The 13,059-nt window shown below is 39.7% G+C and overlaps 1 protein-coding gene across 9 annotated transcripts in view; it reads left to right on the top strand.

The window, feature by feature from the left end:
• TMCC1 (transmembrane and coiled-coil domain family 1) overlaps window positions 1–13,059 on the top strand; it is a 134,338-nt gene that overhangs the window by 16,875 nt on the left and 104,404 nt on the right. For 4 of the 9 annotated variants that reach the window (XM_055707273.1, XM_055707276.1, XM_027811645.2 and 1 more), the window contains 2 exons: window positions 4,686–4,742; window positions 7,916–8,166. The exons of 1 other annotated variant lie outside the window; for it this stretch is intronic. In XM_055707273.1, the coding sequence (XP_055563248.1) occupies window positions 7,957–8,166 (210 nt within the window). In that variant the 5' untranslated portion in view covers window positions 4,686–4,742; window positions 7,916–7,956. Of the gene's footprint in view, window positions 1–2,504; window positions 2,647–4,685; window positions 4,743–7,448; window positions 8,167–13,059 lie in introns of those variants that run through there. 4 more of the 9 variants (XM_014283553.3, XM_014283548.3, XM_055707275.1 and 1 more) reach the window with 3 other exon arrangements.

Raw genomic sequence — 13,059 nt, 5'->3', positions numbered from 1 at the left:
GGAAGGAGAAAGGAATCTGTTGCTTGTTAAGAGCGTGTTTGGTATCTGCTCATCTGTGACTTGAGTACAATTTTTTCTTATCTACAGGATTAATATTTGAGCTTTCAGGAACAATAACCTGTGTGCGTTAGTTTTGCTGGTCAGCAGTATTAAATGTAGAGTTATAGGAAGGAACTGTGTTCAACAGGATGTGGATTTGAGAAGTGGCTGATGTTGAAAAATCACCTTTGGTCTATGAACATGCTACCCTTTCACAGTACAAGCATGTGAACCATTAACGGGTGCAGCAGTAGAAATGGTAAATACATTTTGGTGTGCCAAAGCATAAAATCTTGTACTGATGAACCCTTAAAATGACCATTTGTTAATGTGCATGGGGAAGGCATGAGTAAAGGTGACCTTCCCTCCTCACTTCTGCTCAGGAGAGGAGGACAGTTCTTAATGCCTTTTGAGTGACCTCAGGGATCTGCTTCCACACTTTTCCTTGCAGCATACGCAGCCCTAACAAGTGTGTGAATGGACTGTGTAGATCAGTTTTAGGCTTGTGAGGATTCTAGGAGAGAGTTTGTATGTCTGGTATGGTGCTGTTTCTGTCTCTGAATATCTTAATCTTAAGTTGCTCCTTGGTGATGATTGTGTAATTCGTACATAAACACACTGCCAGCCTTTCATATTTTATTAACACTGTGCTGGAGAGAGTTTTTGTGTGTTGATATTCATACAAGTGACCTGTGGTTTGTGTAGGTCGTGGGACAACTAAATGAAGAATTGATTTACAGTGCACATGTCAGTTGGCTTAAATAATCCTTTTACCAAAAGAATAGTTGGCTACCTTTATATAATTCAGCAGCTTGGCATTCTGAGTTTGAGTTATTCTTAACTGATATGTGTACACATTGCCTGCAAAGGAATCTATGTGTTTTGCTCCATTGTAAAGCGTTCTATTAAAGTACCTTCACTGCTGTTACCCTCAGTGTTTCTCGCCTTCTGCTAGCTGGGTGGTTCATATTGTGCATATAGGAAAACATTAGGCACAGAGGCTGACTTGGTCAAGGTCTTTTCACAAGACTGAGAAAGCTGGTTTAGCCCAGGATGGCCGGTCTGAGCCTGTACTTCAGCCACTGAACTGTGTTCCTGTGGAATCACTGGTGTAAGAAGGGAGAGCAAGGATAACAGAGACGGCATAATTCAGCAGACTTCCATCTTGACTTCTGGATAATGCTGGGAATAGGTTGGAGGGTTTAGGGAAATCATTAGGCAGAAAGCAGAAAAACCTATTGTTACCCTACTACGTTGGTTTTGCCCTGTAATGCTGTACAGCTGGCTTTAAAAATGAGCTGTAGGTCTCTTGCTTTGCCCTGTGTCCCTGTTCCTATTAAAGTGGAGTCTTCTCTCTGTCCAGTGCAGCCTTTCTCGCTGTATTGAGTGGTGCGGACTCCTGATCCGGAGCACTGTGGATTAATTAAATTAATTCCTCAGGGCATGTCACCTGCTGCTCCTTACTGTTTCATCAAAAATAGCTGGCTTTGGGCTATTCCCCTTTTCTAAAATCTTACATGCAGAACCTCAGCAGAAATTTGGCTTGCTTTACATATACTTGAAGCTGAGGCGTTTTTCCCCGTCATCTCCCAGCTGCACTATTTAATATGCTGAGTCTTTCTCTGTTTTTTCTTTCAATATGTTCTTTCATCTATATTCCATTTCTTTCCTTGCATACAGTACTGTCAGTGTCAAGGTTGTGGCCAGGTGGGGGACTCGGATATCCATATATCTTTATATATATCTTCTGTCCCTGGTTTTTCTTTTGGACTTCACTAGAATTCCAGGAAATCTTTTATTGGGTGAATTTTGGAGGAGGAGAAAGAATTACTGTTTTGAAAAGTACAGGTATATTTTCCATTAAAAATGATGTTGCTTTCTGGTCATTGCTTCCTGTATCCTGCCATCTACCTATGTTCTTTATATTTTATTACTACTTGTATGTCTTTTTCTTGCGTTCTTGCCCCAGTTCTCAGACTCTAAAAAAATTGTTCTGTTATATTAAAATAGCTAAATACACCTGTTTCTCCAGGTATTGGGTAGTCATGCCACCATCTAGCTGGGGGTTTGGGTCACATGATTTACTGTTGTCTTTCTCTGAATGTTTTCTGAACTGCAGTCCCCTTGGATTTTAAACCCATTCTGGTTTCTTATGCGTTCCTCTTTCTTACAGGATTAGCTGCAAACACCTGTAGCTTTCTGCCCTTATTTCCTCTGCTGCTTGTTGCTGAATGATGCTGCTTTTAAAATACCTTAATGCTCCTGTGGATATAAATCACTTGCTCGGGGTTCTCAGTTTCCATAATGTGGTTTTTCAGAGTGTGACTATTGCCCCTCTAATCTTTCTTGCTAAACTGTTTGCTTTTATACAGAATCCATTTTGAGATGAGTTCCTGAAAATAATTTGGGATTTCTCAAACTAAGCTGGGCTGTTTCTTAATAAAAATAATTCTTATCCTGAATCAACAGAAAGATGTTTTTCTTCTGCCAAATATGAGGAATGGGAAGCATCTCCTACCTAAGATCCCTGCTGTCTGTGGACTACAACTCTCTGATGAGCTATTAAACTGACCTGTTTGTGGAATAAAACAAATGAGGGTTCCTTAGGTAATTGTACTTAAGATTAATGTTAAGGGTTTGAGTTGTTCAAATACAGCATAAATACAGTTATTTAATATATTCTACAAAAAGGCAAAATCTTTTCTGTTGAAAATAATTTTTCTTCCCTATTTCTACATTTCTGTACTTCTTGTATCTGTAACAAGTACTACAGTTGCAGATAAGTCAGCTCAGAGCTGAGTTTCAATGGTAACTTTAGAGTTCATTTTAGGGTAACTGTAGAGTTCATTTTATTTACAAATAACTGGTTTTGAAGGGAATTCATTAAACTCATGCATTTAGAGTAAACTTTTACTTGAATAAAGTTTGAGTAAAATATAATGGGCCAAAGTCTTTTCAGACTACTGATCTTGATCTTAGATACTTGACAATTTTTTGAAATTTTCATGTTATGAAATATTTGATGAAGAAAAGTGAAAGAATGGGGAGATTTTTTTTCTCCCTATAGACAATCTAGCTGTCTGGAACAAAGCAGCACTGGCAATACTTGGCAGATTTCTGCCCCTCCAAGTTCACTCTAATATGTATGTGTCGCATTGGTGTGAAGTAAATGGCTCTGCAATAGATCCATTGTATGTGCAAAAAACCCAAATAAGCCAAGATTGTGTTGGCTCTTCCTAAGTACAAGAAAGTGACGGAATTTTGATCAGGCCAGTGCAGTAGCTTTTTGAAGTTTAGTTAAAAATAGAGCTTGTGACAGAAGATGTGAGATTTGATTTATATGGCAGCGAAGGCTGTGATTCGCAAGGGAGAAGATACAAGTAGTTTTCATGACCTTACATGTCAAAGCCCATCAGTGGGCACTCGGGAAAGCAGACACTGCAGTGTAAAGGCTGGGAATTAGAGTCAAAAGCATCTGTTGACCTACAGAGTCCTGTAGTGCTGCAGGGCATACCTATGAAGACCTCACTGGCAGAAGCTCTTACAGTTCTTATAAAAATAATAAAAAAACACATTAAAACTGAAAAAAAAAAAAAAGTAGAGTGGGTATGAAGTGATTTTAGTGGCACCTCATGTTAACAATATTTCACACATTGTGCCTAGTTCTTCACTCATACTATTGTGGAAATGTATTTTTTCCTACGTCAAGATCTTTTTCAAAAATGCATTTGTTTTTTCCAAGTTCTTCATATTTGCTGTCATCACTTTCTTCATATGGTAGCATCCCACTTCAGTGGCTCTGATTTAACATTTTCTTTACTGACTTCTTGGGGGTGGGAATCTGGCATGGAATAAAGCAGTCAAAATGCCCCAGTTGCGCGGAGCCTTGTACTGTTCTTCTGAGTACTGTTGTATTTGGAAGCTTGTGTCCCTGTTTTCTAGAACTAGTTGAGTAACTAGTCACCTTTGGAAAATCTGGTCCATTAGCTGGTCTCCGTGCAGATGGGCTCTGGGTGTGGGTGGCCTGCCATTACGGAAGGATGCTGTGCAGGGACTATTGCCATAGAGGACGGACTGGTTTTGTTGGCCTCCTGGCAGAGGTTGCTGTCAGGCATAGTAGTGGTTCAGGCAAGGTAACAAGAGGCTTCCCTATGGAATGAACTGGAAGGTGTGTGTGTTTCAAAGTGCTTGCAATTCCCATGGCCTGTTTTGATGAGCTCCTGATAATCAAAAGCAAGTTGTTTGATTTGTGCCCAGAACATTTGAATGACTAAATAGGAGAAAATAAAACCTGTGGAGCAGTCTGATCTTGCAGGCTAGAGCGCTGAAATACATCTGTGCTTTTAGCACATACTGGTGGCCATAAACCCTACAGAAGGTGTTCCTTTACAAGAACTTCTTGATTAACTCTGTAAGATTCAGTTTTAACTTCAATTATATGTGTATCCTTTCAGTTATTTGGAGAGTATTTGATTATATTATATTTAAAATAGCTCAGCTTCCAGAGGTACTTGTATTTAAAGGGGGGAGTTTGGGGGGTGGGGGTATGGGGAATGAATTATAAGTTAGAACCATGGTCGCTTTGTTTGTGTACATCTTTCCTCCCATTTCCAAGAATTGCATCTCATACCCAATTTCTTTTGCAGTTTTGTTCAGTGGAGGGACTGCTGTATGTCAGCCATGCTAAAGGGCAAGTGATGGAGGCAAGTACTAGTTTATATATTCACAGTTATCTAATACTGTTTTTGCCAGTTTCTCCTTTTGAACTCTTCTGTTTCCCAGTGCTACTCTGAAATAATTGCACAAATGAAGGACTGTATTAGCCTGTTCTGGGATGTAATAATAACATCTGCTCAGTGTGACTGTATATGGAATTGTGAATTTTGTCCCTGATGTATTCTTGTATGAATAAGAAATGTATGGTTTTTAACTTCAAGCTATGAAGTATTCCATTTCCTCCCTCAGAGTATAAAGGTTGTTATAAACGATGAAAAAAGCGAGCAGGAAACTTGAATCCTAATGCAAATAAATGTGCTAATTAATTCTGCTGATTCACAGTTCTTCACGTTTGTTTAGGAGTAGTTTTTTCCCCTAAAGTAGATACTAAGACAGACAAGTAGTTTTAAGGATCTTCATGACAGATAAGCAATTTGAAAAGCTTTTTTCAGGCTCACAACAGGCTCATCATGTGCAAATACAAATAGGCAGATGACAGAAAGCTCCCTATAGGAGCCTCTTGAAGATAAGAGTCAGTGTAATTTCAGAAATCAGTCACGGAATGCACAGGGGTAGTAGTGACTTATTTGTGAGCTAGCTGTAGGCTGATTTGTTTCAAGTTGTTTTGCAGATTGACGTAGGGCTCCTTGAGGCAGGTTAATGGTTTCCAGCAGAAAATGCATGGGACTCTAGTTAGATGGAAGTGCTGTTCTTTAAGATCAGCAGTATTACCAGTGGTAATCTGCATAGAAAGAGTGCAGAAGATCATAAACATACCAGTTAGAGAGTATATGGGGCATCTTTAGTATGAACTACAGTTCTTCAATGGGTCCTGACTGAAAAAAGAATACTGAGGGAATTGGCTAAAATGAAAAAGGTGGTTATGGTCAACTGTCAAGTTTATTTTTTATACACCAAATAATTTAGGGACTCCTCCTTTTTATAGCCAGTGAGGTTTGTTCACTGAACCGTTTGGTCTGTTGGATGAGAATGAAAAATCTAGTTTTGATTTTTTTCCCCCTTCCAAAACTTGAGTGGAGACCTGCAATTCAACTTTCTGGAAGGCCTGTTACATGAGGAAAAAAGAAATATTAAGAAAAAGCGAGCTCAAAAGTCAAAGTATAATACTAATCATAAAGGCGCTTGAAGTCATTAAGAAAAGTGTTAAGTATGTAAAAAATAGAAGGTTGGTTTGCACATTTCTTTGATTCTGCCATTTCTGCATGAATATGGATGAATAATTTATATCTTTCTGGGATGTAGTTTATTACTTTGCATTTATGTGTTATTAAACTGGCCAATATTTTTAGACTCAATGCTTAAAACATGTTGAAAGTACTGAGATAAAATCCTGTTTGATTCTAGTATTTTGCTTTCTGTAAGTACTGAATTTTCATCTTGCCTCCAGCTGATAGCAACGACATTTAAAAAAAAGAGCGTGAGGCAGCTCTTCTGATATTTTTGGATGCCAATTTGGAAAGCATTTTGGAGTATCTGTTTAACCCATTGTGTCAGGTTTCAGATGCACAAAATTGAGAGCGCTCTAATTGTGACCTCAATGCACTATGTTTCTGCAGCTGTTTTAAGAATAAAACTGAATGCTCTCAAATCCCAAACATGTTGCATTTCAAATAAAGTGGGGTGAGTTTTTTTTCAAGCACAGGCTGCTTTCTGCCAAGATCGAGGTAGACCTCTGTGATCTGGTTTCTGTATTTATAGAAGCATAATCAAAGCTTTCTCCTGCAAGAGGACAATGATCAGCTTCCAAGCATGTGATCTCATGGTGCTGATGTGAAACTCTTTTGGATACTGTGTCCGTCCTTCCTTCCTTCCTCATTCCTTTGCTGTACTTCTCCAATAGTGTGTTGCTATATAAGTGCTCAGCTGCAATGTCATATAACCAACTTCTGCCTGAGCCCAGCTGATAGGTAAGGTTGAGCTCTCTTGGAGAAAAACTGCGAGTTTTCTCTCTGTTAAAGACTCAGCTACACATACATGGTGCTGCTCCCTTTCAGATTGGTTGCTTAGTCTACTTAGTTTTATTTTTGTTTTCTGTGAGAACTATGGACGAGACTATGCCAATTGAAATCATTTTGCTTGCCTGTTTTGCTTGAAGACAGATTTTCACATCTAGTTGCTAGTGCCTTCAGCAGATGTTGGCAGTAATAACCCATTTCTTACTATTTGGAAATGCATTACTGACTTGGAAATGTTCTGTTTTCTTGCATATATTACATACTGTGAAGTTAGACACTATGGGAAAATCAGGTAGACAGAGCAGATGTTACATTTGAAGCACAAAATATCAGATCTTTGTCAAGGAACAAAATTAATTCTGCCAAAGAGACTAACATGCTTTTCAGAAGTTTAACCTGATGTTCTGTTAGATATTATGGGCTTGTTCATAACAGACAAAACCCCACTGGTTTCTCCTTGCTCCTCCCCCTTTTGAGCAGCTTTTTTTACCTTTCTGGCTTTCCTGTATCCTTTGTGCTGGGCTTCTTCCCCTAGGCGATGAATGAAATACAAGCTTTGGCTTCTGCATACAGCCTAGATGCAACTAATAGCACATGGAGGGATGCTTGGAAAACTGATATGTTTTGTTTTGTTAATGGCATGTTTTGCGCATTGGAATTTTTAACCCACTACTTTCTGCATGGATGTATAATAATGACTCTTTTGTTTAACATTAGATAAGCATGAGATCACCGTGGCACACCTGCATGTGTAGTCAGTCTTGAAGCAATTGCACACCTAATTGGCTGACAGTCTTGGCATTTTTAAAACAAACACAAGCCCTTTAAAGACAGGGGACATATTTATGTATGAATAGCCAAGTAAACCTGTTGGGTGTCATCAATGGAGCCTTCTGGCAGTGAACAGCTGTGTGATGACCCTGATCCTGGAGGCAAATCCCAAGATCAAGAGACCAAAAAACAGCATGACTCAGAGCAAAAATTATCCAAAATAACCCATAATGCTTTGGAGAACATTAATGTGATTGGTCAAGGCTTGAAGCACCTTTTCCAGCATCAGCGCAGGAGGTCGTCAGTTTCTCCACATGATGTTCAGCAAGCTCAGGCTGATCTGGAGCCTGACATGGATTTGGAAAGCCAGAGCGTCTGTGCTGAAATTGATGGTGTCTCCACCCACCCCACAGCTCTGAACCGGGTGCTTCAGCAGATCAGAGTGCCACCTAAAATGAAGAGAGGGACGAGCCTGCACAGCAGGTGGGGCAAGGCAGATGCCCCGAAAGGAAGCCCACAGATCAACAGGAGGTCTGCTCAAGATATTCAATCAGGTCGACCCAGATCATCATCTACTACAGATGCTCCCACAAACTTGTCCGTGATGGAGATTGCTTCTTCTGTCTATGTAGGTGGAGAGGAGGCCGCAGCAGCAGCAGCAGCAGTAAGTTACTGAGATTTACCTTTGGTCTTTATCACGTCTTTGTATGATTTCTTAAGCCTTTTGGGTCTTGTTTTTTAAAAGCAAGTTTCTTTCAGCAAACACTATGCTATTGTTTCAAAAGCTTCTTCAGTAGTGAAGCAAATAGCTTAAAAGATGCAAGCATTAGTCATTTTCTCACATGGCAGGTGGCTTATTTTACATGTATTTGATCTTGAAATGAGCTACTTTTGAAACATTAGGCTGGTTGGATGGCACACCACAGTCAAACAGGGAGTGATGGGAAGAGCAGCTGCCAGAGCAGTCCTCCTTACTAGCTGCTATCTAGTTCCTGCAACAAAACTTTGCATTCGTGTAGATGGCTTTTTTCATCCCCTCCTGTTCTATTGTGTATTTTATAGAAGTGAGGAATTCCAGTATGAGTGAATGAGGCTGTTGAGAGGCTCTGGGAACACTGACTCCGGCCTGCGACTGAACTGTAATGCCAGGCTGACTGTATCTGATTTAGATCAGCCTAGCTATTATGCCAATATGGGGTCACTGCTGTCTCTTAGTTTGTCCAGCCTGTGTGTTCACCGAAATGGCAGTCTCTCTTCTGTGACATGTTCTTGCAAAGCTATGCCTATTGGCTTACTGATGATCTCAAGAAGCAGTGTTTGTCCTACCATCTCTTCTTTTCTAGATCAGTGTAGCTGAAAAACTGTGTTTCTGATTTAACTTCGGCTATAACCTGTGTTTTCCTAAAATTCTTTGCAGGCTTGTTCCTTGGAGGGCAGATCCTTTGGTAAAGATAAGAAGGATTGTGAAACTGATTTCTCATTTACATGCTCTTAATTAAAAAGGGTCTGACCATGACTGCTGGACCAAGAGAAACAGTTCTGCTAGCATTTGATGCTGTTGAGATAACATGGTCCTAAAGCTTACATGATGTTTTCATTTTGAAAATTTATTCTCATATACTACAGTTTCTGGTGTTGGTTAGACTGTGATGGATTGGGGCCAAATAAGGTCTGTTCAGTCATCTGGACGTTGCCTCACCTTGTCTGTAGCAAGGTTGCTCCCTTGTCGTTTTCCTCCCCTTGAAGCCTACTTTGAAATACTCCAAGTGAAAAGCTTTTCAGAGTATTTGGCAGTATATTATGCTTTCAGCGTATTTCCCTAATAGTCATCTGGAAATTAGCATATCTTGCATTTATAGATGGTAATTACAAAGTATTAGCATAAATTACAATATCATTCTAAGGCAGTGAGTAAAGTTTGCTCTTGGGAGAAGCATTGAAGGAGTCTGCCTGGAGCTGTATCCAGGGTTTTTACTACTTGCCAACAAATGATAGAATAGAAATAGTAATTAAGTAAAGAAAAGTGTACAATCTCCTAGGATGGGTTAACTTTGCAATTGCGCCATTAAGAAGCCTCAGGAAGGGGCCTCCTAATAGCTTCAGGTTCATTTGTGTACTGGCTCTCTTTTCATTGTGAGTGAACTAATGATCTTCGTTTCAGGAGAATTTTGGGAAAAGTTGTTAGTTTTCTGGGTTTGTACCCAAATCCAGAAACGTAAGTTTATGAAACATGCTCTGGTTTGTTGGTTTAAAAGCGTAACCTTTACTTCATGTATGAGCAGGGAGATTGAACAGGCCTAAGCATATTAGGTAAATAATATGGGGATATGGGAAAAGACCCAGGGTGAGGTGCCCTTTCTCCCAGCTATGTCAGCTGCTCTGAAGTGTTACCACTGTTGCCAGGATCAGTGGTGTCCAAAGTGGGGTGTGTGTAAGAAAGTCCATTGGAGCGTGGGAAGATTTTTTGTGCCATTAATAAGTAAAACAATTTTTTTGAAAAAACGTTTCTTTTCCTTTCTAATTTCTATTTTTGTGTATGTTTTATAATGTACATATTCAGTAGTACATGTATATAGTTTATAAATAAATATACACGTATTGGCAGTTCATGCTAAAAATTTTTTTTACTGACAGGGGTGTGCAATCAAAGTTTGGAAACCACCGGCCTGGATGAATTGCATCCCTTGGCAGGAGTGACTGGAAAAATGAGAGCTATTAATCTGGTCGTAACTGCATTCTGCTACATCATCTGCTATGTGTGAGAACAAATTTAGGAGTCAATTTTTTGGTAGATAATGGCATTTGATTATTGAGAAGCAGTGACTGTAGCTGTTCTGTTGAGAAGCTTGACATAGAGATGTGTATTCTGTGAATGGTGTCTCTTCTGGTACTTTACCAAGCAGTCATCTCCAAGGAGGATGCGAGAGTGGTTCTTGTTGCTGTTTGCCATGTCCTCAGCTGCTGTGCCCTGTGGCTTGAGGAAAAGGGGCTGCTCAGGCTTTTTCCCCTTCATATTTGGGAGAAGGGAGGCTACTGGAGTGTGAAAGAGAAAAATGAAATACATGCAAGGATGGGCTTGCTTTGGGGGCTAAGCCATCCAGAGACCTTGGTGACCAGTTGTCCCTCTGTTCCTGATGTACCTGGACAGAAATGATATTTTAAAAAGTCTTTGGAAGGTGAGAATGGAAAAATCTGATACACTTTGTGTTTTTAAAAGTAGCTTGCTTGCTAACAAACTGCTATTGCAAGAAAGTGACAGCAGCAATCTCCTGTATGCATACAGGCAAGAGGAAGGTAATAGCTGTTCTAGCAGTGTTCACATTTTCCTTTGTGGTGGTGCTTGTATCTGGTGTTGTGCACGCAGGGCCGAGGGAAGCTGTGGGAGTGAAGTTAATGCAGTTATCAGAGCTCCCCTCTCTCACGTGATCGAGAGCAGGCATGCTGCTTCGAGCCATAAGACTTTGCCCTTCTTAACCAGAGTCCTCCAGTTCCTCTGTTCTAATTGGGAATTGCTTCCTGATGCACATTCTGAAAAGTATGGGTGCATTTTTAAATAGAATCCAAATAAACACTTTGGGAATGCTGCAACATTTGTTGATAGGGATGAGTTTTATAGATTTACTTTTCCATTCTCGTTCTATGTATTTCTTAAAATCTCACTTAGTTGTCTTTTAGATCACACACAAAAAAAGAAAAAACCCAATGAAAAATAGTTGCACAGAAAAAAATGTCATTTTCTCTGTAAAGGAGAATAAATAAAACCTTGCTTACTGGTTGCTTCATTCTGTAAAGGTATTTAATTCCTGTAATGTGAAGGTTGAAGACTTGTCATGAAATTCACTGGAGTCCTGGCTTTGCCTCAGTTATCATGTCTGTGCTTTCTTTACTTGTAAACCTGTTTGCATTTATAGCATATATGGTACTTGAACAACACTTTCTAGCTAACAAGACCCTACTTGGGCAGAGGGAAAGAGCTCTTCAGCAGCACACAGCAACTGGTCGAAACACAAAATAAAGAATATATTTCTTTAATGAGAACAGCAGTGTTGGTGAAAGATTTAAGACCTGATATCATCTCTTCAAGTAAAGATTTTTAGCAACCTGTTCAGTCACTTCCCCAGAAATGTAGCTATGAACTGGGATAGTTTGTGAAGGCCCTTCAAGCTGTAAAAACAAAGAGTCAGCAGGACTTCAAATTGTTCAGAAAAAGGAGTTTTTTTTATTACGTTTTTTTATTTAAAATAGTCCACGTTGATGAAGAAGCCAGAGGACCATACAACAAAACAAGTTTAGGTACCACAGCAACTCTAAAACTTAATCTCTAATACCAGTCTTCTTGCAAAGAACTTTTATTTTCTGAAGTATTTTGTAGCTCTGCGTAAAGTTTACCCATTCTTTTGACTGCTGTTAGTTTCAATATTACTCTTGCATGTTTTCTTTGAACAGACTTAAAATGGGAGTGTGGAAATTTGGTTTGTGGTTTTTTTTTTTGTTTTTTTTTTTAATAGAACCAAGTAGAAAACATAGCCAAAGCAGCTCTCAAGTTTGTTCTTGGTTTAGTCAAGCTTTCTAAAGGAAAATGTGTGTTCCTGCTCTTCCTTTAGCCTTATTGTAATTTCAGTGTTTGAGTGTTTATGCTTGATTATTGCCTTTTTTTAAATATAACATTCTGCCCAGAGATATGACAAAACAGGAACTTTCTTGATTGCGAATAGTCTTAAGCAGGCTGAGAAACCTTGACTGCCCTCGAACTCATCAGCCTTTTCTAAGTAAGCTAAAGGCAAAAGCCTTGAGTTGTATAAGCTTCAGAGATCTGATGTACTTGAGTGTGCACTCAAGCTGAGGCAGTACTGATTGTGGCTGTGCACGCACTTACACATGTAAAATTACAAGATAAATGTGGCACTGTTCAACAGCGTTAAATTCAAGATGCAATTGGATGACCTGTTGCTCGCCTTATTCCACAGCTGTATTTTCATGTTGAAGGTAAAGGAAAACAAAGTGCTGTGGATTCCAAACTGACTTTCTCTGGTGTGTAAAATATAAAAACAAGCAAGCAAGAGAGAAAACTGGTTCACGCTTTTATTGGCTATAATGGTCAAGGGACCTGGAGAAACTGTGGTGGCAGCATGGAGCTGTCTCTGGCGTTTCTATCCCAGGCAGTGAGGCTGCATAGTCAAGCACTGCATCTCTCGCCTCTCTGCTTTGAAAAGGGCTAAAGTAAAAGCTGTGGTTGTTGGGATCTAGTGGCAATGTGGAGCTTTGCTCAGTTTTGTTTTCCATGGAGTTTCTGTGCACTACGTATGACTGAGCTGAAGTAATTGACCACTATGAAACTTTTCTTCCTCCTTTCCCTCCACATGTCCTAAGCTCTGCTTCTTTCTGCTGGGTTCTCTTGAGAAGAAAATGGAAGCATTTGAATAATTCACCTAAAGTCTGCAGAAAGCAGCAAGGCTTTTGGCTCAGAAGACTCTGAGCAGAACCGACACAGTCAACAAAGTATTCAACATGTTATCTCTAACTAGTGAAAGGGAGATCTTCTGCCGAGTACCAACTA

This window comes from Falco cherrug, chromosome 4 (assembly GCF_023634085.1).
Source record: "Falco cherrug isolate bFalChe1 chromosome 4, bFalChe1.pri, whole genome shotgun sequence".
In the NCBI taxonomy this organism is placed as follows: domain Eukaryota; kingdom Metazoa; phylum Chordata; class Aves; order Falconiformes; family Falconidae; genus Falco; species Falco cherrug.
This window is presented reverse-complemented; position numbering and strand designations above follow the sequence as displayed.